Source organism: Haemorhous mexicanus, chromosome 7 (genome assembly GCF_027477595.1).
Source record: "Haemorhous mexicanus isolate bHaeMex1 chromosome 7, bHaeMex1.pri, whole genome shotgun sequence".
In the NCBI taxonomy this organism is placed as follows: domain Eukaryota; kingdom Metazoa; phylum Chordata; class Aves; order Passeriformes; family Fringillidae; genus Haemorhous; species Haemorhous mexicanus.
Window position 1 is genome coordinate 12563247 of NC_082347.1, and position 22835 is coordinate 12586081.

At 42.7% G+C, this 22835-nt stretch overlaps 1 protein-coding gene across 2 annotated transcripts in view; it reads left to right on the forward strand.

Annotated features, from left to right (window-relative positions):
• Positions 1 to 222: 222 nt before the first annotated feature.
• Positions 223 to 22835, forward strand: part of JMJD1C (jumonji domain containing 1C) — a 178228-nt gene continuing 155615 nt past the window's right edge. Inside the window, exon 1 of one of the 2 annotated variants that reach the window (XM_059851108.1) lies at positions 223 to 238. Coding sequence is in view for 1 of the 2 variants with exons in the window: in XM_059851107.1 (XP_059707090.1) it covers positions 18513 to 18653 (141 nt within the window). In the remaining variant the exon portion in view is untranslated. Of the gene's footprint in view, positions 239 to 18462; positions 18654 to 22835 lie in introns of those variants that run through there. The other variant, XM_059851107.1, reaches the window with a different exon arrangement.

Consider the following 22835-nt stretch of genomic DNA (forward strand, 5'->3'; position numbering starts at 1 on the left):
CCCCGCCCGCCCCATTGGCTCGGGGGCTGCGCGCCTGCGCCGTGCGGCCGCGCGGGCGGGGCGGGAGCGGAGCGGGGCCCGTGTGGAGACCTCGGCGGGGCGTGAGGGGATCGGGGCCGGCCTCCTGGGGAAGGTGTCTGCTCCTCCCTCTTCAACCAGGACCTGTCTGAGCAGCAGTGGCGTCCATCCTAGACCCCCACCTGGAAGAAAGGAACAGATAGAAGTCGCTAAGATTGCAGTAAGGCACCTTTCCCCTTTCTCACGTATTTGAAACGCAGTGACCAACTCTAGCAAAAGGAGGGGTGGGATGCTCACCCTTTGCCTTGGTCTTTGCCCCTGTGCTCGCAACGCTGTAGGATGTTCGGTCAGCCGAAACATCCGTGTGGTATATTGAAGTCACCTCAGGTTGGCCTGCTGCCCCGGAGCGTGCCGAACCACTCGTGTGCTGGAGGGCTTGGGCAAGGCTGCTGTGTCACCCAGGGACACCGGCTGGAGCCCTGCCTGGAGCAGAGTGTGGGGCCAGCCCGGTCCTGGGCTCCCGCACCCCCTGAAGCACTACGAGAAGGTACTTCTCCTCAATGCCTGCTGACAGGCACTGAGAACCAGAGTGTTTAAGGTCACGTTCTTAGGTGGGCCACACAGACTGCTACATGCAGTTAATCCAAAACTGCAGATGGTCAAGAAGATACACATGGAAGGATTAGTGCTTGTCTGCCTTGTTACTTTTGTTTCTTCCCTTAAACATCTTTTTTGCCAGCTGCTGCCCAAGGCCGGACAGCAAGCAAGACGATCCACAGTGTAACCCAGTCCAGGTACTCTTGCCAAGGTCATGGTCTGGCAGGCTGAGACATGCAGGAGCTGATTGCTTCCTGATACCTTAGTTAATTCATCTTTGCATATTAGTTTTACACTTCCTGCAAAACTGTTTGTGCACATAAAAGAACAATATTTTCCTGAAACTGACTGCTTTATCTTTTCTCAGAAGACTAGGTTGTATGAAGTCTTACCCAAGCCACCACTGAAAACATTCCATTTTACTCTTCTGATTTCAAGAAGTGTAACAGAGCAATATCCAAAGCGATAGATGTTGATGCTACTGAACATGCCACTCAGAGTTAATTTAGGGAAAGAGCAGATTACAGTTTCAGCACCATTCCTGTTGCCTCTCATAACAAATGACATGGCAAAGTCACTGTCACAATCTCTAGAAGAAATGAATACTTTAACACATCTTTAAGTGCAGATAATATAGTTTCCCTGCCTGCCATACAGAAAGAAGAAAGAGCTTAATCTGTGTAAGCTACTGTCTTATTCAGATGAGAGGTTCCAGGTAAATGCAGGATGGTTTCAGTTCCACCAGAATTCCTCACCTCCTCCCACCACTAAAATCCAGCCAGGGGCATCTTCACTCCCCTGCAGCCTTCAAACACACCACACACAGCCAAAAGGAGGGAAAGAAAGAGGGTAAATAAACAATCGAGGAACATTTCAACATTTCAACAGTGTTTGAAAACTGTTGTTATAGTTGCATACTGTGAAATTTGAAGCCTGAAATGAGAAAGCAGACAATGTAAAAATAAATTATTTTTAACCATGCAAAAATTCTTGCAAACAACGATACTGCCCATCTTGGGTGTCTCCTCACACTGACCTTTGTAGGGGGTTACTGATGCAGGAAGAGGTAGAGAGGAATTTGTTTGTGAACAATTTAAAGTACACCACTCATCAATCTTATTTTTGAAACAGGCCTAACCTGAAAGCCTGTTTCTTCCTTTCATTCAATGAAAGGAGAAATCCAAACCACTGCTTCTGTGCTCTTTGAATAACAAACCTCTCCAGTGGTAGACTGGGCAGAGGAAATTCACACAGCAGAGCATTTGTAATATAAATTACCTGGCAGAGATTACATTTTAGGCTCCAGTTCTGTAAACTCCTGCTGCCTGCCTGACGCTCCACTGAAGTTTGTAGCATTCCAGTCCATTTAGAGCAAACTGAAAGATGAGAGCTCTAGTTCACAGCATATAAAATTAAGTATACAATACATTTCTTTACTGCAAGCAATTATGTTTGGTACTAGCTCAGAGAACCATTCCAGGAAAAGACTTATACTCTTTTTTACTGTCTCAGATGGTATATACAATAATTCCGTAGCTGCATAATTTATTTTATATGGAATATGTTTATACAAAATAAAAAGTGGTTTTCCTCTAAGAGACATTTATTTTTCTTGTGTTTGTTACCATGGTGATACTGTCTCTGTTGGAAAGCTGAATTTACATTTAAAGAGACATTTTCTTAAAGGGTAAAAGCAGATGGCTCCTAAGAGTAATTTATCTTGCTCAGAAGATTGCAATTTATTTCACAGAATGTTTCAAAACTTAATTCAATGCCACAAGCTGGGTGATGGTTGCTGAGCCCTCAGCAGACAGGCACAGGGATGCCCCATGAGCTTCCCTATATTCCAGTTCACACATAATGCTAATCCATGCTCCTGCATAGCAGAAACACAGGGAGCAGCACAGCAATTAAATCCATGCCGTGTACTTAGTCAAACCTGGCATGTCTTACTCATATGTCTATTTCTGTCTAAGGAGGAGACTTACAGGTATCTCATTATGGGGTATTTTTAACACCCCTTCCAAAAGCCACTTAATATAGCTAAAAGTTGCTTTAAATAGTTTTAACAGCAGTTGGAAGATCATTTGTAAAGGCCACCTAACTTCTTTGATATAATACAATGTATGTATACAAACATCAGTGTTGAGCTTTCACCTCTTTTACAGGTAGACAAACATTTTAATTACACTGCAGCTGTGCAATCAGTGAATGAGCAACATTTAGGAAGACAAGCTAATCTGTGACAGAGGGATTGTAATGCAGTTCCCTGCATTACAAGGATATGCTCCCCAAAGACAGCACCACTTGCATTACATAGGTTAAAAATACACATAGGTTGATCACAGGGATCAGTTTTTCATAGCTGCACTCTTTTATATTCATCTATCCTAGATGAGCCTCAAATCTAGAATAATTTGAAAAAATAGAGATTTCTTTCAGTCCTGAATAATACCACATATGTTTGTAATTTTGGGATCAGAACACAGAACAGATTTTGCCAGTTTATCTGTTAAAACAGCAATACAGAATGGGTGAAGATGACCATTTCTTACACTACTCTAATGATGTTATTAACCATAACTGATTATTAATTAATATGGTTGAAATATATAGTTCATGCTACCTGCAAGTATTTAACTCTTCATCTACCTTTCCTATGCATGAAGCAACAGCAAAGGTAAGCTCTGATCTCTAGATAAAAAGCCCTAATGGGCTTTAATTTGAAAGTGAATGTTGGGCAATGCTATGGATGTTTTAGGAAATCAAAGCAGCTGAAGCTTTTGCTCGAAATTCTGGACATGCCACTTCTTGCTCACACCTATTTCAGCCTCCCAGCACAGCATCTTGCTGAGGAACATGGCAGAGCCAGTTGGTGTCTAATATTGGTGTCTTAAGTTTTTTTTTTTATTCCAGCATGCAGACAGAATGCTGACAGGCCATAAGTTTATTTCTTTCAGGAATGTTTGTGTGAAATTTATTAACATTCCAAATTAGGAATGTACAGCACCCAACTTAATGAAAAGCAAAGTTTCAAATGGATTATTTTACTTTTTTTTTTCATTTGGTAGGTTATACCACTATTGTTCTCAGTTTTATTACAGCCTGACATTCCTATTAAAGCTCTTGCTTCAATATGAACAAGTAGAAACCTTAGGTTTTGAATAATTTCTTTCCCTCATGTTCACAGATATGCCTGCAGGTGCAAAACCTGAAAACACACAAACTGCAACATGTTGTAAAATTCCTGATTTAAGGTGTTTCTTGATGGCAGTTTCCTGACTTTCAGGGCCCTAAGAATTCCAATTAGTACTGAATTTTAAGCAAAATAGAATTTGAAATTAAAGCTAGAGTTGTAGGATGACTGCACTGTGTAGTAGAGAGGAATCCTTGCAAGCAGAGGAGTTAGCAAATGCAGCAGGCCCAGAGACTTTTTTTCAAGACTATGAAAGAATGATATCTAGCACTTAATTCCATGAGTTGTAGGTCAGGAAAAGCAGATAAGGCTGAGACAGAACTGAAAGCAATTCAGAACAGCCCTATCAATATAAGCCAAAGCATTTTCATCACTCCAGCACCAGCCTGTTTTGACTGCAGCAGTCAATTCAGACAGAATCCAATTAATCTCACAAGTACAAATATTAAAAGGGTACTCTTACTATTTTAGAGAAAACTTACCATGCTGTGAAAAGGTTTATCACACAACTGCTGATTGGTTTTATCAATTTTTAATGGGTTGCAATGGGTTAAGTGCCTGCAGTTCTTTCTTACCAGAAACATGAAAGCAAACCCATTAGGATTTTTTTTCTTAAGGGAAATGTGATCTAAAGCGGAAGGGGAAAGTTCAGAACAGCTCCATCTGAGACTTTCTCCTGGCAGCAGTCATATGTCCATCCTACCTTATTGCTTCCATTTGCAGTTGAAAGCATATAAAATGTGGCCCCCACAAGGGCAAGCTGAGGCAACAGAGGAGCTCATTTCCAGCCCAGGAGGCTCATACAAAGCCACTCTGCTGTACCTGTCACTCCCCTGCTTCTGTGTTGATAAGCTATAGGCAGAAATGTCTGACATGTACTGCATGTGGACCTTCAAACATTACCCTGTAGGTAAGTGTAACAATACCAGTACATCCCAGTAGGGCAGTCCAGTGGAGAGGTTTGTATAGTTATCTCTCCCATGTTCCCAAGTAGAGTGACATTTAAAGCTGTACCTGAATGTTTCAGTAAATATACACCTCCCTCTTGAGAACAGACCTATTTTAAATGATGAGCTACACATAATCTGGCACCTGATGATCCAGTCTTTGGGATTTGAAATTTGTATAGAGAGACAGACACCAAAGCCATATTATTGCTTCCTGTCTGGGTAGTATCATCTCAGCTATATTCCATCACTACTTGTAACACATCACATTTAATAATTATAGCAATCTGTTGGAGATTGTTTCTAAATACACCTTCTGCTTTTGATGTTTCTGATCCCTGTGGAAAGCCTATGTTATTTTATAGTCTGCTGACTAAGCTCATGTGCACACCAGCTGCATTTTATCAGGGAACAATGATTGCCTTTTGAACCGACTGATGGATTTTACTTAAAATGAAGAGGAGATATACCTTCTTTGGCCGCACTTAGAATGGTGTTCAGCACAATATCTAGTTGCAGAATGTCAGTCTCCAGCTAAAGAGTGCTTGTTCAACATGGCCACCAGCCTAAAAGAGGTGGAAAAAACATATCTTAGAAACAGAAAGGACCCCGAGTTTTTCTGCTGCATAAGAAAACAAGGATCAACCACTGTCATTTGGAAAGATGTCTTGTCCTACCTGTTCCTGAAGCTTTCAACATCAATTACACACCTTTTCTTAACTATGTTTACTAGTTCTTCATTATCCTATGGAAGCTTTTCTTTTTATCAAAGTTAAGCTGAGTCAAGGAGTATTCAGCAGTTTTTATCCTGCCTCCCCCAAGTATGGAGGGAAAAATGTTAACTTCCTTTGCAGCAACTTCAAAAACTAAATCAAATACTTATGTACCAAATCTTCCTTGGAATAAATAATTCCTTATGGGATATTTTCTAGTCATTTTGATTCCTTTTCTAACCAAACTTTCTTGAAATGCAGAGCCTAAACCCATATACAGAGCTTGAGAGGAGAATAATCAGCACCAAGAGCTGAAGGACTACCTCATACATTACCCAGTAACTCAAAAGGCTGCCAGCAAAGGACACAGGGCTATCAGGTTTCCCTTTTCTTTTTTCCCCACACTCTCAGGGCAGCACAGCACGATTAGCTGGGACAGATACTCAGGGGAACCCCTGCTGTGAGGCAGGATGGCAATTCCTATGTACAGCCCCAAGTTAGCCTTAGCCAGCTGACCCCACTCTGTCTTGCTTTCTCATTCCAAGACAGGTCTACTCAAAACTGCTGACCAACAAATGCATTTAAGGAAGCTCTTTTATTAAACAATATCCTGATTTGTTTTTCCCTTGGAGCTATGCTTTCTGTCTTCTCATTACTTGGGTTCCTTTTTCCCCCAAGAAGTCTCATCTCTGCATTCTCCCCTGAACTGGGGGAAAGGTCTCTCTAGATTTTAAAACTGGAAGGGAATATCAAATCATTTCATCCAACTTAAACCCACGACACAGAATCATTAATTCATGTGTCGTGTCAGATAACCTTTGTTTCCTAGAAGCAGTGCTGCCGACAAAGGATATTGATTTGAAGGCATCACAACATCGATTTTTTTTTTCATTTTCACCAGTAATTTTTTTCCCTCTTGAAAACTAGGCCCATGCTTTTAAACTTTGAATTTGCCTTTAGTTTCCAGTTTAGGTTCCTGCTATGCTTTAAGTGATAGATTAGAGATGTCTTTCTCACTCATTAGGTCTCCACAAGGATTAATGCATGCATAAGTCACATTTCAGTTTCTTGATAAATTAAACTGCAAGTTTCTTTGAATGTTTTCTTTTTTTTTTAGTCCCTAAATGCTTTATGATAGCTTTCTAGCTCTAACCCCAAATTTGTCCAGCATTTTCGTATGCTGAACTTCGTAACCACATTTCTGTTAACTTTACAAACTTGCTGTTTGAGTGGCATAAGATAATACATTTGCCGCCCTCTTTTTTCTTTTATTCTCATGAACAGAGAAAACAGAATGTTCTTGGGTGCTCATATTCAGTTCTTTGTCCTCTGATCCAGGCACCTGCCTTGCATGCTCCTTCTCAAACTCCTGGCTACCAGTCTGAATGTTTTGTTGATGTCTGTTCTTGGAGGGCTCACCTAACACAGGAAAAAGTACTTTCCTTTCAGAGCTCAGGTCATTAAACACTTCCACTAAGATACTGCTCTCCCTTACTGGAAGTTAAGAGAGTTAGCACAAGGTTTCCCAAGATTCTTCAAAGAAAGGGGAAGTGGGATGGATCCCAAAGGCATGGCTGGGTAGGAGCACCCATGTCTCTTCACTCCTTCAAGCACAACAAGGACGACTCCTGCTGTGCCACCTGACTGCCTTCCCTTCCCTCCCACCTCTGAAAAAGCCTCCCAAGGCTTGTCCTGAGGTGCAAAATCAAAGCATGTTTCTATAATATATATCTCAATCATACAGAGTGTGCAGTAGATCAACAGCAAAACAGGATCAACAGCCCTTATATGGTATCTAACTTTCAATTTGCAAAGCTTCTAGAGGCAACATTCATTTCCACCCTGCAAGAAACAAGTACTTGCTTCTTGCTATACAGAGTGACTCAAGTCAGCACTGAAGAAAATAAAGATTACCTAGAAAAAAAGAAGTTGGCACTTCTGTTTGCTTTCTTGTTCAACATTGCCAAAACCAGCAGATATACGCAGCAAAATGTCTCTTAGTCCACAGGCCCCTACACAGGAACCATTTGTTTCTGCCTCAAAAAGATTTTCCCATCTTCTGTGGCAAGGAAGTCACCCTTGAGTTTTCTCCTCTGTTATTTGAGTAGAGCATTGCCAGCCAACAGAACACATTTCTATGTAGTCTGGTATCCTTAGAATATGAGTGCAAGCTGTTTAATACATTAGCAATTATTGTCAAAGGCTTGAAGCCTCCCTGGGGAGCAGCAGGATGTTTGCACACAAACTTTGTGCACTGCCAGAAATTCCTATCAGTGTGTATTACTACCCACTCAGAAGGCAGCCTGAAGTGTCTCTCATCCTCAAACCTCTCTCACCTTTGCTTTCCAACTAGCCTTTTAGTTCTGAGCAAAGTTGACTCTGAGGAAAGGAGCACAGACAGTCTTTCAGTCTGTCTAGACATTCTGGATGCTGAATGTTTAATAGCCTGGTATAGCATAGTTGGACTACAGCAGTAGAAAGTGATGAAGGTAGGAAAAACAATAGGCAGAACTTCTGGTTTAACAGGCATAAATGCACTGTGTCTGTAGCTGCTCTGAGCTGGTAGCCTGCAGGAGGCTAGGAAAAAATCATCTTCTTTATGTCAAACACACACTGTCTAGACAAATCAGAGCTTCACCTTTTTTGCATACCCCTTGTCTCCCAGAATTTGCTAGAAATAACTGTTAAACATCAAAATGTACACAAAAGGCACTCTCCAGCAACTCAAAAATGAGAATCAGTAGTTGGTTTGTTTTGGCTTCCTTTCACACAATATTAATGTACAGACACAGTTCTTCCACATACTCTTTTTTTCATCTTCTGTCACACATTTTGGAAAATAATCCATCAAGATACATGAAACCTGAATTAAAAAAACCCTGACAAAACTAAAGTGCAAGCTAAAATTCAGGAACTTCAGCAGCCGATCTCTGGAGTACTTAGGACCACAAATTATGGATGCTCCTCCTTAAATGAGCACCAATTGTTGATAGCTGAATTAAAAATAAAGTCACTTTATGGTTTTGAGTGGCTTTAATGTTTACGATTGGCCCACTGGGTTCATAAGCATAAAACAAGTACTCAAGTTTCACCATCCTTGGTATGGAACAAGTCTTGTAGCTTATACAAATGCTGGAAGGAAGACATGAATACCTTCCCTCACTTTATTTCCCTGCAGATGAGCTACATCACAACTGTGAGCACCACTAAATTTCTCTTGTATCAATTAGTTCAGTCATCAATTGGTTCAACAGTTATCAAACATGTCCTTTCAGACCCCTTTTTTCTCTAAAGAAAGTTAATTTAGCAACATGAAACACAAGTGTTAATTTGCTGGGTTGTAACAGAGGGCCCAAAGCAGTTTATGATGTAAGAAAATTGGAGTCAACACAAGGCTCTGAGGTGGTGCTTATTGCAACCATTTCCTTGAACTTCCATTTCATCTTTCCATTGACACTCATTGCAAACAAGAAAGACAGTGGATTTGCATTACATTTGGGCATATAAGAGTCACAAATTACAGATTTAATAAGAGTCATTTAAGGCCTCCTCCTGGAAAGGCAACATCTCTCCCCAGCCCAGCCATGCAGTCTGGCTCATCGCCTGCCTTGGACCTTGACCTTTCTGAATCATGTCAATGCTCTGTGCAGTCAAGTCTGCTTCAGGTAAATAACCACTGGGATTACAGAGCCATCAGCCATGGCTTGATGCCTTTTCTGAAGCCCATGTTAAAGCAGTGCTTTTAAATACAGACTAGACCATGGTGGGTAATATTCTGCATAATATATTCTCATTATTACAATTGCAACTTGATGGTTTGTAATTTGGCGTCATCTTTTTAAGATATGGTCAAATAACAAATATTTACAGGTAGCTACTGCTACAACTTAGTAATGCCAAAACAAAGTTCTGGGAACATCATTTTGATCAAAAGTGAAAAGATGAAAGGGAGGGGGGAAATAGAGCACCAAGAGAAGATATATCTTCAGTTTCTTTAATTTCACCTTTAATTTACTCTAAGTTACTTTAACTTTGCCTCAATTAAGCTATTGCTAATATTTCAGATAAGTATTTTGGTTTTGTATTCTGAAAGTAGGATCAATATCTAAACATAGAAAGGGTGGCACAGTACTCCTGCTGGGACCCAGTAGGTTCTCGGTTTAGGACTCAACAGCAAGAGCAAGCCCATCTTCAGACCACTCACTGAAAGGAGGCAGGTCTTCTGCAGACCTGTACAGTGTGTTCATAGCGCATGGAACCACCTGCACATACCTTACTAAAATTTCTTCAGCAGGTCTTGTATTATGAGCATTTTTTAATATTAAAAATCTGCACATGCTAAAGTGGATTGATCCTTTGGATTACTGCATATCATCCTACAAAATCGTAGGGGAAAGGACTAGATAAGTTCCTGTATAGATAAAAATTCAAAAATACTAATTTCTCTGAGTAGAAGTTTCAGGTTCAAAAGTCATGTGCAACAGGAAAATAGTGATACAAAATGTGATTGAGCATCAGTTACCCTGGGAACAACGGCAATGCAGATACCTGCAGCTACTGAGGACTAAGCACATCTTTCTCCACTAATCCTTTCCAAAATTGTTTTTCCCAATTTAGTCATGTTTACTGTCAGTGGTGCTTCAGCTACAGAGTACATGCTTTTCTAAGTTTTACCTGCAATTGGGACTTACCTCAGTGAGAAAAACATCTCCCTGGTTTCTATGCTAGAGTAGCTGGTGCTTGCATTCAGAGTTTATTTACTGAAGACAAACATTTTCTGTTGGCTGAACTTGAGCCAGCTGGGCAAGAAGAACCAATTTCTGCTTCTGCCTTTTCTAGGAGGCACTGCAAGAGCAGCAGCAAGGATATGAATGTAGGAAGCAGATCCCAGCACCTTTGGGATGGGAATCTGTGGAAGGTAACTTCGGGAGAGATTTGGATTCCTTTGGTGCTGCAAAATCAATAACAAATGTGTAATACATACTTAGTACTAAGTAGGGTGTTATTTATATAAATATCTGGAATTGCTATAAAATAAATAGCTACCATTTATACAAATGGTTGCTGAAATCTTTTTTCAAAGACAAAATAGAGGAGACAACTTTTTGCAGTGGCGCCCAGGGAAAGGGCAAGAGGCAATGAGCACAGGCTGAAATACAGGAAATTCCATTTGAACTTAAGAAAATACTTTTTCCACTATGATAGATTGCACAGAGAGACTCAAGTCTCCAGTCTTAAAGAAATACTTAAAGCTTGGCTGGGCGTGGCCCCAAGGAGCCTGCTGTAGGTAGCCCTGCTCTGAGCAGGGAGGGGTCAGACTAGACAATGTCCAGAGGCTCCTTCCAGCCTCAGCTAGTTCATGACTCCAAGACAACCTTCTCATTCAATTAAATGACACAGCAACAGCCAAACACAATCTACTGCTCTTAAATCCAAGAAGACATGCAAGTGCCTTCTCATTTCTATGCTTATGTAGGTTTGTGCCTTTTCAGATTGTCATTATAAGATGTAACGTTTCATTACAGTTCTGGCAGTAAGGGCAGACTTAAATCAATTCCCTTTATAGGGTCAATTTTGAATGTCACCTGAACAAATGTGACAGACAGACCCTGGAACACTTCTAATGAGAACAGGAAATTAATCAAAGAAGTTACTGGCTGAGTAGAAAATTTGTGATAGTTTTAATTGGGGTAACAGTGCCAGGAAAAATTCAAAAGTACCACTGCTTGATCAGCACAGAATCAGTAACATAATTTGTTTACATCCTGTGCCAGACAACACTACAAAATATAAAGACCTAACCCTTACCAAAGAGATAAATATTGTTAAATAATAGCTATTACTGAATTGCAGAACACAGCTGACACTAATTTGTTATCCTTTTCTGATACAGAAACTCAACAAGACAGGCAGCTGGAATACAGGAAAGAAACCTGTGTGTCAGTTGTAAGCCAATTGGCAGACAATTTGCTGGCAGGAAGAAAGAACTAGCATGGCATAAAAATATTCATCAGACAAGTTTGTTAAAGAGTGCTTACCATGTGATATGCACTGTTACTGTTTTAGACAAAACTGGCAAACAATTATACTTGGTGAGATAAAGATATAGGAGAAATACTGCAATTGCATTAAGAAAATGCAAAGGAATTTACATAGCAGAGTAGTAAATGTGGCTGAAAAAAAAAGTTACAGAAATTTCAAAAAGAAAAATAACTATTTTTTTCTTAAGCCATTAAGAGCTTTTTTCCTACCTCAGTTTCAGAAAGACCCAACCATATTCCTGTTAATATTTTTTCTTCCCCAGACAAGCATCAGGAACGTTGACATATTCCCCATCTAGTACAGTTTAATGGTAGCTGAAATAGCTGTTTCTTAGCTCAGCGTCAGACCTCTTCTAAAGCCCAGTCTCCCATTTGTCTTTTATTGTGCATATTGTAGAGCAGCATTGTAAACCATTTCCTTACCATAACCATCACCTCTTTTACTTATGTCAGGATAAACAATACCAACATCCAAGTTAATTCAGTCCAAAGTTGCTGTTAACAGGAGCCCCTGCTTTTGAAGAGGGCACCACCCCCAACACAAATCATAGAGAAGCTAGAGGTTCAGAAGGGAAAAGCTTCCTGCACTGCAGCACCAGTACAGCTCTTAATAGCTTTAAAAAAAAAAAAAACAACCTTTAAGTTTTAAAATAAACATTAAGAAATTTATGTACAGCATAGTAATAGGATTATAGAAATTCTGTTCCAAGTACTTCAGTGCAGTATGTGTGGGGTGCTGTGAAGACCTTAGACAACTCAGGAGGCAGAAAACTCTAGCCAGATACAGTTGTACATTTTCTCTTCTTTTATCTTCGCTACACAATAGCCTAATGATCTCCAGTGAGGATAAGAGCTCAACCCACCTCCTAGTTAATTCAAAGATCTGTAAGTTTATTTCAGTGTTGAATATATTCTGCTCTTTTTATCAGTAACAGTATCTACTCATAAAATGATGTTCTTAAACACCTTTCATCCAACACAGATATTCCTCTATAATATTCTGGGAAACTTTAGTACATCTTAAAACTGAGATAGAAGTCTGACATAGAAGCAATAACTGCCTTCACATGGCTGTTTGTGACTTCAGGGATTTTCTTTTTAGCGTTACCCATCTGCCAACCTTCAAAAGCCAATAATTGTAAAAACACAGAGATAGCAACAGCCAAGCACTTAAAATTAGGTAAAAATACACACAAGATAATCCACAAACTGCTGCTTCAGGAGCCCATGTGAGAGAAGCCTACACCTCTATACACTCACCTATCTTTCTAGTTAATGCTGCCCCAGCAGCAGAAAAAGTCTCTACTGACTGACCTTTATACAGCTTAGGTGTTAGTGGGGAAGAAGCGCCACTGGAAGTAAAGGTTCATGGGAAAGTAATTAATTAATTTTAAGGGTGATTGGTTTCAGGTTTTATGTGTGAGTGATTGACAGGAGAAAGGAGCAATGTAGCTGGGAGCAGCCTAAGGTAAGGTAGGCCCTTTCAGGAAGACCATCAGCAGTGCTGAGGCTGCTCAGGCTCTGAGTAAACTTGATCTCTTCTGGTGTTTTTTTCTGTAAGTTCATCCCCTCAACTAAATAAAAATTTGTTCTCAATTCTTGTTCTGTCTTCTGGACATTATAGTGTATGTTGGGGAGAGCTGTTATGGGCTGACTGATATGCCTAAAGCTCAGTCTGATTCTTGAGAAGAACCAAGCCTCAAGCTGGCATTGGCTGCTCTCATCAGCAGCAAGATGAAAAACCAGAAAGAAACTTGAGTAGAAATCTAGCATTGCTAGAATGGCCACAGAAATGTTACATCACTGCTGCTGTGCATCATCCTTGCTCTTAATGCTTGCACCTGGCTTGAGTGACCAGTAGAAATGGCATCTTCCATCTGTGCCTTGAAGAAACTCAGACCATTTTCCTCCAAACAAATTCAAAGAAGTTGTTTCAGATGGAGACATTATCTGATAAGGCCAAAGCAGGGCCATGCAGTTTCATCTTAGGAATTAAGTATTCAAGGAAAGGGGGAGACTGAGAGTCTTGTTATCTCTATTCCCCCACCCTCTGCATTTTACCTCTACAGGATGTAAACCCATCAGCAGGGGGAGGGACTGTTTGTCCTACACCGGGGTGTAATGCTGGTCTAGTGATGCTTTACCCTCAGGCTGCATTTAAACTCTGCAGAAAACAGGGGCAGTGGTTGAAGGTGGTGCCGTCCCCAGCAGGAGGGAGTCGGCCAACCCCGGGGCAGGGTCAAGGGTGAGCACATCTCAGCAGCTCCAGGACTCGGCAGGACCCGCCCCTGCAGCCTCATAGGGCTGAGCTGGCCGAGTGTGTATTTAAAGCAGATGTGGGGTACCCAGGAGTTCTGTTTGCTAACTCAAGTGTAAGGCAGTGGTTAAAGGTGGCAGGAAATGGGGCCAGGGGTTGTATAGGGATAGGTTGATATCTTAAGATGTCAGCAATCTTCTGAGGAAGAGAATGTATTGAAGGCTATGTTTATTCAAATTGTTCAACCTTTTAGTAGTGCCATCTCATTAGCTGGAACAGAAGGAAATGCTGGAATTGGAATATTTGTGTTCATCTGTTCTAGGCTATAAATTGACTGTGAAACATCACATGGAAGCTCAGTAGTGCTCCTTGCTGTTGTGAGCATCAATGGAGTGGCACCCTGTGAAAGACAATGTTTTCTTTTGCAGATATGGTTGGAGTGATTCACAAATGCAGTAAACTTAAATCTTCCTCCTTTGTGGGCTGTAGCAACAGCCAGGATGATATTAAAGAAGTTCTGAGGATGAAACCTGGACACAGTGGGGTGCTCTATTCACCTGCAGTGTAAATATAGCAGTAAATCTGCAGCCTTTTTACAACTCTGAAAGCCAAGACACAGGAAAATATTAGGAGTGGTCAGTTGACAAACCCAGATGGAGAGTGGCTGTAGACAACTGGAGATGCAATAGATCACCATACAGGATGTTAGTGGTAGAGCTGGGGAGGTAATGCCACAAACCACAACTTTTACTCTCTTGCACTTTTGTACCTCCAGGTGTTCAATGCAGCCTTTGCATCTGCATTAAATAGCTGTCTTTAAAGAATCATACCTTCCCACTGATTCTATGTACCATTGAGTGTTGAAGGACTCCCTCACCACTCAAATAATTGTGCTTTCAAGGAGGATGCATTAAGAAAAGCCCATGGACTCTCTGTAGAAGATAAGACACTTGGAAATCAAACGCTGGCTTTGTATCAGAAATAACTGATGTTTGATGAAAAATCTGTTTTCTCTTGGTTATGAATTTTGAAGTAATGAAACTCTTAAACCAGCCTATTAAATGCAGATTCTTAATTTTCTGCTGCTGAACACTGGAAAACATTAAATGTGGCTTTCCAAATTTCCAAGAAATTATGAATTCAGAGGAAACTGATGGAAACTGGTGGTCCTAAGGAAAGGTAAGATAGATCTAGAAGTATATAGCACATATTTTAGAAAGAATTAGTTCACTATTAATTCTGCTTAAGAGTTGTGACACTGACAAGTCATTTTGTCTTTCTCGATTTTCCTTCCTGTAAAATGGAAATAATAATTTCTAAATTTGGCATTTATCTGTATGGAGAAGGTGCAATTACTACTAGTACAGGCTGTGCTGCATTTCAATCAAGAATTTAGAAAAAGCTCTCAGTAAATATCTTGATTTTGTACCTAATCAATGTGTATACTTTCAGGGAGTAAGAGGTGAGTTTGTCCCCAGTCAATTTCCCAAGAGAAGCTCCTTCCCTGGGGCTCAGCCTAGAGCTCTTTTGCTTTATTTTTTGTGGACTTCTACCAGCCTGAAGGTGTCAGCTCTGTTTTGTTGTTGCCTATGGGCTTCTGGCTCTGGGTGTTGCTCCTGAACTCCAGGAAGATGATTCCTCTGGTCTTTTCAGAGTAATCTACAAGAGGCTTCCTTATGCCACTTTTTTCAGAAGATACATCAATTCATAACATCCCTAATCCTTTCAATCCTGTGAATTTTGATGCTTTGACTTTTCAGTTCAAATATTCCTTTATATTTATCAACCAAATAAGGGAGGTGTTGCTTTGAAAGGGAAGTTATATATTGGTTTGATGCTTGCAAAGGCTTCTGAAAAAGGAAGAAATCCTACTGTAGTGTGATAGGGCACAGACTGTTTAAAAAGTTAGTGTCTAAGATATTTTCAGGCCTTGGCCCACAGCACCATGACTTTGTTTTGTTGAAGACAGAGGTTCTGAGTTGATTTATAGTTGATTTATCCATATCCTCAGCATTTAGTGCTCTCCCAATTTCTTCACAGAGAAACAAGGAGAGAAGGTGCAGCAAAGGAGAAATGGATAAGTGAAGAGAGACCAAGAAAATAAGTTGCTGGAGGTAGAAAATGTCCAGCAACCTGTGGGTCTCATATTCTGATCCACCTGAACATAGTAATTTTGACCTTCCTAAAGCACCTATGGGTTAAAAAAGCTGCTCCAAGCTGAAAAAGTGAAAGAGAGAAAAGCTGAGTTGTGGGTTGCTGGGGAGACAATATGTCAAGGTTTTCCCTTGAGCTGTCTCCTCCTGGTCCAGCTCAGTGGTGTTGTGGGGAGCAGGGCAAAGTCCTGCCCATCTCACCTGGCATCTGGGAACTGACAGCAAACCATGGGAATTGCCACCTAAATGTCAATGTTACTTGATCTTACTGATGTTTTCAGGTGATTAACAACTATAAAATGGTTCTGCTTAGAACAATAGCTTTCTGTGAATTCTAATCTATACTAAAACATAATTCTAGTGTCAGTGCCTTGAAATGATTTTTTGGAACAAAGTAAAAATATTTGATTCTTAACAGTTTGTTATTCTGTGATAAATTCACAAGTTCAGTCTATTAGAATCATGTAAATTGGCTTTTGGGGTATGTTTTATGTTTTATTGCACATTAATGTCATTTAATTGTAGAGTTCAATAATATCTCAAATTACTCTTTGATTAAACAAGAGGTAATTAATACAAGAACTTGGATATGATTATTATTTATTTAGTCAGTTTTGTAACTTCTCCTTATACCCTTTATGGATAACTGCCCAGTACTTACATAATTTTTGTTCTTTCTGCAAGACTGCAGTATACTTTTGTTGGTTGTAGCATTACCTTGGAATGTGAATGAAGATCTCATTTAGCTCAAATGCACTAAGGTTGTGCTTCTGCAGCTTCTAAAGAGCACAGCTCCATCCATTCCAGCCTGGGATGCCAGGCATCTATAGGTTCCAGTATCAATGTTATGTCTTGTAAATTATTCTAATCCTGTGAACAGACTTGTCATGGTGAATGATGAATTGATTTCTTTTTTGGTTTGTTTTCTGTTAATTAACTTCTCTTGTACCAGAAGTTATTCGTTCCACTAAAATATACAGGAATGTGAGAAGTTGGCAATCTTGATTTATGGCTTTCGCCTCATAATCTATTTTTCAAAAATGCACTATTCAAATTTGCTTTTTGTGCTAGATGAGAGATCATTAACCTGCTCTCTTGAGGGCAAGAATACCAGTAAAGGCAGGCAGAAGTTCAGGAAACCTACATCTCCAGATAACGTGAAGGAAAAACTCTTCCAATGCAAACATGGCATTACCACAGCATGGCTACGGGAGCCGTGGAAAGAACAACAAACCCATAGCCACTGCTCCAGAACGTGGCTGCATGGCTCCTCAGGTGCTGCAGCCCAAGCTCTCAGCTCCTTGTGAGTCTCTGAGGTGACCTCTTGGATATGCACTGTTTGCTGACATTCAGCAGAACTCAACAGTGTCTTCTAGAGCTGAAGTGTTCTGTCCCTAAAAGCCTCTGAGGGATTAAACTGACATTACATTCCCAGGGAGTTCTTTGCAGAAGGGAAAGGTGGATGGATTGGATGGGTGTCTTTGTTGAACTCCCCAACAAACTGACTTTAGGGGAGAAGGTGCTGCAGGTGGCAGACCTGGTCCTGCCTCTCGCAAACCCTGGAGGGCTGGGACATCAGCATGCTGGTGCCTGGCTCTTTGGATGCCCTTGCCAGCCTGGGCTCTCACAGAATCACAGAATGGGTCAGGCTCGAAGGGACCACAGGGGAGCACCTGGTCCAGCCTCCCTGCTTAGCAGGGTTGTCCTCGACGACATGGCACAGGGTTGTGTCCAGACAGGTCTAGAGTATCTCCAGCGAGGCAGACTGCACCCTCTCTGGACAATCTGTTCCAATCTCATTGGCACAGTGAAAAAGTTCTTTTTCTTCTTCTGGTGGAACTTCCAGTGCATCGCAGGAACACCTTGCCTGTTGCTTCGTGTCCCATTGCCTGGTGCCACCGGGAAGAGACTGGTTCCATCTTCCTGGTACCCCGCCTTCGCATATTTATGTACATTAATGAGCTCTCGGAGTGGTGCGCCTTAAGTGGGGTGTGGGCGAGCCCGCGGAGGACGGACAGCCGCTTCTACCCCGGAGAGGCCGTGCCCGAGCTCCCGCCGTGGTACCGGAGGCAGGGAGCGGGTACCCCGCCAGGGTCAGAGCACCGCGGGGCTGCTCTCGGGCGGCGCCGGGGCGGCAGGTGAGGGCCGTGCTGCCTCGGCCGGGGCTGGGCAGGGGGCGACGGGACGAGTCCCCGCGGGGTCCCGGTGCCACCTCAGCGGCCGCGGACTCTTTGCCGCGCTGCGGCCGCTAGCCCCGCGCTGCCTGGCGGAGGGAGACGTCGCGCGGCGTCGGTCTCCATGGCAGTGGGGCTGCGTGGGCGGAGTGGTCGGGGCCGCAGCGCGGCGGACGGGCGCGCGCGGGAGGGAGGGAGGGAGGAGGTGAGGGAGGGCGCGCGCACCCCCGGCCCGCCCCCGCCCCTCGCTCGGTGTTTGTGTCGGGCTGTGGCGGCGGCGGCGCGGTCGAGGGGCTCCGACCCTCCCGCCGCTGTGAGCCCGAGAGCCCCGCGCCCGTCCACGCCCCACGCCCGCCATGCGCGGCCCCTAGAGCAGCGGGCTCGGCGGCTGGTGCGGTGCCTGCGCGGCGGCGGCCATGGCGGTGGAGACGCGGCCGGAGCTGGTGGGGAAGCGGTTCCTGTGCCTCGGCGGCGAGGAACCGCCGGAGAGCGGGCGCTGGCGGGCTGGGGTCATCCGCGCCGTGTCCCAGCGGGACTCGCACAGCCCCGACCTGGCGGTAAGAGCCGCGGCTCGGGCCGGGCCGGGGGCTGCGGCGGGGGGCGGCGGGCCCGGCGTGACACAGCCCCGCGCCCGGCCGGGCACAGTGACGTGGAGCCGAGGGTCACGGCTGGCGCCAGGTGCGGATCCTCGCGGCGTGCGCGGCCGCTCCGTGCCCCGGCCGTGCAGCCGCGGTGCGAGAGGGCCGGTGCCCGGCCTGGCCACCGGGGGACAATCGGGCTGCCCCTGGAGCAGCGGGGGAGAATGCGGCTGATCCAGGGGAATGCAGGAACTGCCGCCGCGTAGCACTGTCCGACTGGGTCCAGCGCGCTGGTGAACGTTGTTATTAAAAGAATGTCATTGTTTCCCTTCCTTTCATGCCCGCTGTCACTGTTTTCCTTAGGGGTGTAGGAATGTGTGTGTAGGTTAGCGAGGGAGCCAGGATATGTGTGTGCTCTGTTGTGCTCAGACACACTCTCGCCGTGGGGGGGGAAACACGGCCAGGATTTCCTTGGCTTGGTGTTCTGAATGCATAATCTGTAAAATGGAGTTTTATTGTGCTCCCCGGACTTCGTCGTTATATTGTTCGTGAATTCCGCAGTCACAGGAGTGCTGTGTTACCTCTGTGGTTGTCTCCTGCCATGTTTTTATGTCATTTAGTGCTTCTGGAAGCACATTTAAAAATATCACGACTATGTAAATGGGCATTACGTAGGCTGAAAAAAGGAATCACCGGACTGCGCTGGGCAATCCATATTGCTGCTGGCAAGGGGGAGGCGTTCACAGCCCGACACTGATCGGGGTGGAATGTTGCCTTTTTTACAAACTCATCAGGCAAACAATTGCCTGGTATTAGAGATTATCGATTGCTTAGTTCGAAGTGTGAATCACAGAATTACGAACTCTTGTTTTTGTTCGTTCCAGACTTCAAGCTTTGTTTCAAAAACAGAAAGTGGATTTGAGATGCTACTTTTTTGCTATATTCTGGGTTAGTTTTCTTGGTTGTTTGTTGGGTTTTTTTTGGTTGTTTTTTTTTTTTTTTTTTTTTGGCATGCTGTTCTGGACTTTTTCCCATTCTTCAGCTATAATTCAAGGAGCCCTTGAATTCAAGCTCATAATTCAGGTTCATGCCCTTCTTTATGAAATGGTTTGTGTTTTCAGCCTTTGGCTATATGTGAGAATCGTCTAGAACACTTTATTTTTAGAACCTATTTTGGATGTTATTCTTGCAGGGCAGTCTCTAGAATCTATATACAGTTATGGAAAGACTGAGTAAGGTTTAAGGAGGTATTTACTAACATTTACAAGTCAGAGCCATAATTTGTAAACTCTAGGGGCAGAACTGACATAAAGAGAGAAAGGCATTTCAGGGGCTGTGTCTGTTTCGTTGAATGCATGCTGCCGATTGTAAAAACTTGTTCCTCTTCTTGACTTTGGTGTCTGTTTTTCTCTTCAGATGCTCGTTCGTTACAATTCTTGGTAATTTAAGGAAGAACTGTCACGTTACAGCTGTTTTTTGAGGCAGGATGACTAAGGGTATGCTTATTGTTGTTGTGTTGTAGTGAAGCACCATTTGCATGGATCCAAACTGCCTGGGAAGCAGGATGGATGCTCCAGAATTTCAGTCTGGGTGCAGTGCAGTGCTAACGTGGCCATATTCCTTCTGGTGTTCAAGATAGCTGCACAATACTGCATTATGCTATGTACATACACTCCTAGTCACTATGGAGTGCTGGAAGCCTGGGAAGGTTTTGAAAATAATTTCTAGGTCTAAAGAGGTGCAGCAGTACTTAACTACTGGAACATCATTGCCCTCTTTAAAGTGCAGCATTTGGGGTTAGTGTCATATGTTCTCTGGCCCCAAAGCACAAAGAAGTGGATAGAGGAAAAAATGATGAGGTTTCTTTAAGCAACAGGTAGTTTCTGCAGGTTAGACTCTCTGCATTTATAATGAACATTAACTTCTTGTTAGTCGATATTTGCTAATGATGATCCTTTTCCCCTGCCCCCAGCAAAGGACAAGGACGTTTTTCTGTTAGCCCTATTTTATGTGTGCTATCCTAGCTGGAGTAACTACTGCTCTTATCCTTCCATGGCTTTTGTTTTGAGGTAGCCATCCTTGTAAATAGCTCCCAGACCCTTCTGCTCCTCGTCACTCGGGTGAAGCAGTAATTCTTGTTGACAGTTTCATTGCTGCCCACAGGGTGCAGTATAAAAATGTTGAAATTGACTTTTTGTCAATTTCGTGTTTTCCTGGTCCCACAAGAGTGGGGTGGATGAATGAGAAATGCAGAAGCTGCCCTGAACCACAGGACAGGAGGAGGGCAGCAGTGGGCATTTCAATGTGAATTGCAACTGGCTGGAACTGAGTTACCTCCTAATCCTGCCTTTGGAAAGAAGTGCTATTTGCATTGACTTTGTGTCTTATCTTCCTGAGTAAGTGTGAACCCCCCAGTCAATTTCAACCAGTTTAAGAACAGGGAGATGTTTGAGAAAGACTGCCTTCCCCTCGTCTGTGAAAGCTGACATCTGAGAACCCTCTCCCCAAGAAACCATAAAAGCAAGGAGGTCATGGCATTTGGTGTTCTCCTGGAAGTGAAGAGGCAATCTCCAGCTGGCCAGCCAGCGTGCACCCAGCCTGAAAGCAGCTGCAGCATATGCTGTCTGTCTTACACCATTCAGAGATAGGTGATGGAACTGATGGCATCAGAAGGTGGGTTTAAGGGCATGACAGAGAGCTGAGCATTAATGGAAGTGTGAGAGCAAGCCTCAGTGTATGCCTGTGGGAATACAGGGACAAATGGGGAGTTTTATGGGGTGCAGGAGCTCAAGGAGACGTGGGCAAGTTTAGAGGCAACTGATGTAATTAATGTTAAGTGGCCACAGGGTTTATAGGACCAAATCCAGAGGAAACTGAGCTTCATTAGTTCTGCTCTAAACAGAACTATTCATTAAATCAGGAACTCCAGACCTGAAGGCTGAACTCGCTGCTCTCGACCTTTGAGCAGGGAAATCAACCGGCCAGTTTTCATATGCTGCTAAATTTGTTTCATTATTGTATTTTTATAGCTAAATTGATTATTATTTTGATAGTTGAAATTATTGTCCTGGTAGGAAAATGTTGGAAATAACTCAATTGTCTAGTATTTTCCTCCTGCTAGGTCTCCCCTACTCCATTAGTGTACTAAATAAAGTAAAAACTATATTAAATAACTTTTTCCTTATACTTTTCGTGACTGCAGTGTAGCTGATATGTAAGATCTTTTTTATAATCTATTTCTTTACAAAGAAAGAGAACACTATCCAAGTATGTTTTCTCCCACTGCTTTATGGAAATTTTGCCTTCCTCAGCTTTCCTATTAATTCACTAGTGGGGAATATGGTGAGAACAGCTGGCACTGGTTGTGAGTGCTCTTGGTCTCCTGGAATATGAATGCTCTTGCCTTTACATGAGACCCTCCATGCCAGGATTTGGAAGCTGTGTCTCTTTCTTAGTCATCCTGTAATGCTTACAGATGTTGTAAACACTTGCCATACAGGTATAATGTGTGCAATGTAGAAAATCTAATACAGGAGTTTTCTTCCTGGTTTTCATGGTCTGAGCTTTGTAAGTTAGACCTCTTGATCTTTCTTTCTTGGACATTGTTGTTGCATGCAAAGCATTTGTCTAGAAATCAAAGCAAGCACAGAAGTTTGATACATGTGTTTGTGTGTGTGTTTCATAGCCATTGAGAGAATTCATAACTATTTTTCAGCCTCACACCAAGTGTTGTTAGAGGAACCTGGGAGCTCTGTTTTTCCTTCCTTCTAACTGCCTGGAAAAGCTTGTGTGCTGCTCTGATTACAGTGATAACTCTGGGTAAATAAAGAAATGGCCAGGAGGAAAGAGGTGGAGTCAGTGCCATATGATCTCCCTGGTCTTTACTGTCCCATAAGAATTGCTTTCTGGGCCATAGGTTGCAAACCTTTGATGTGGTGATGAAAGAGAAAATGGAAGTAAGCTTTTCAACATACAGTGTGCAACTCTTAATAAAGGAATATCTCATTAATTTTAAAATACTGAAATCTCAGTAATTTGTTAGTTTGTGTTTATTTATGCATGAATTTTTCTGCCATGATGCACATGGTTTGGAAGACAGCTTAAAAATTGAGTTGGTAGTCTTTAATGCATTATGATAGGCAGACTAACATCTAATAATTG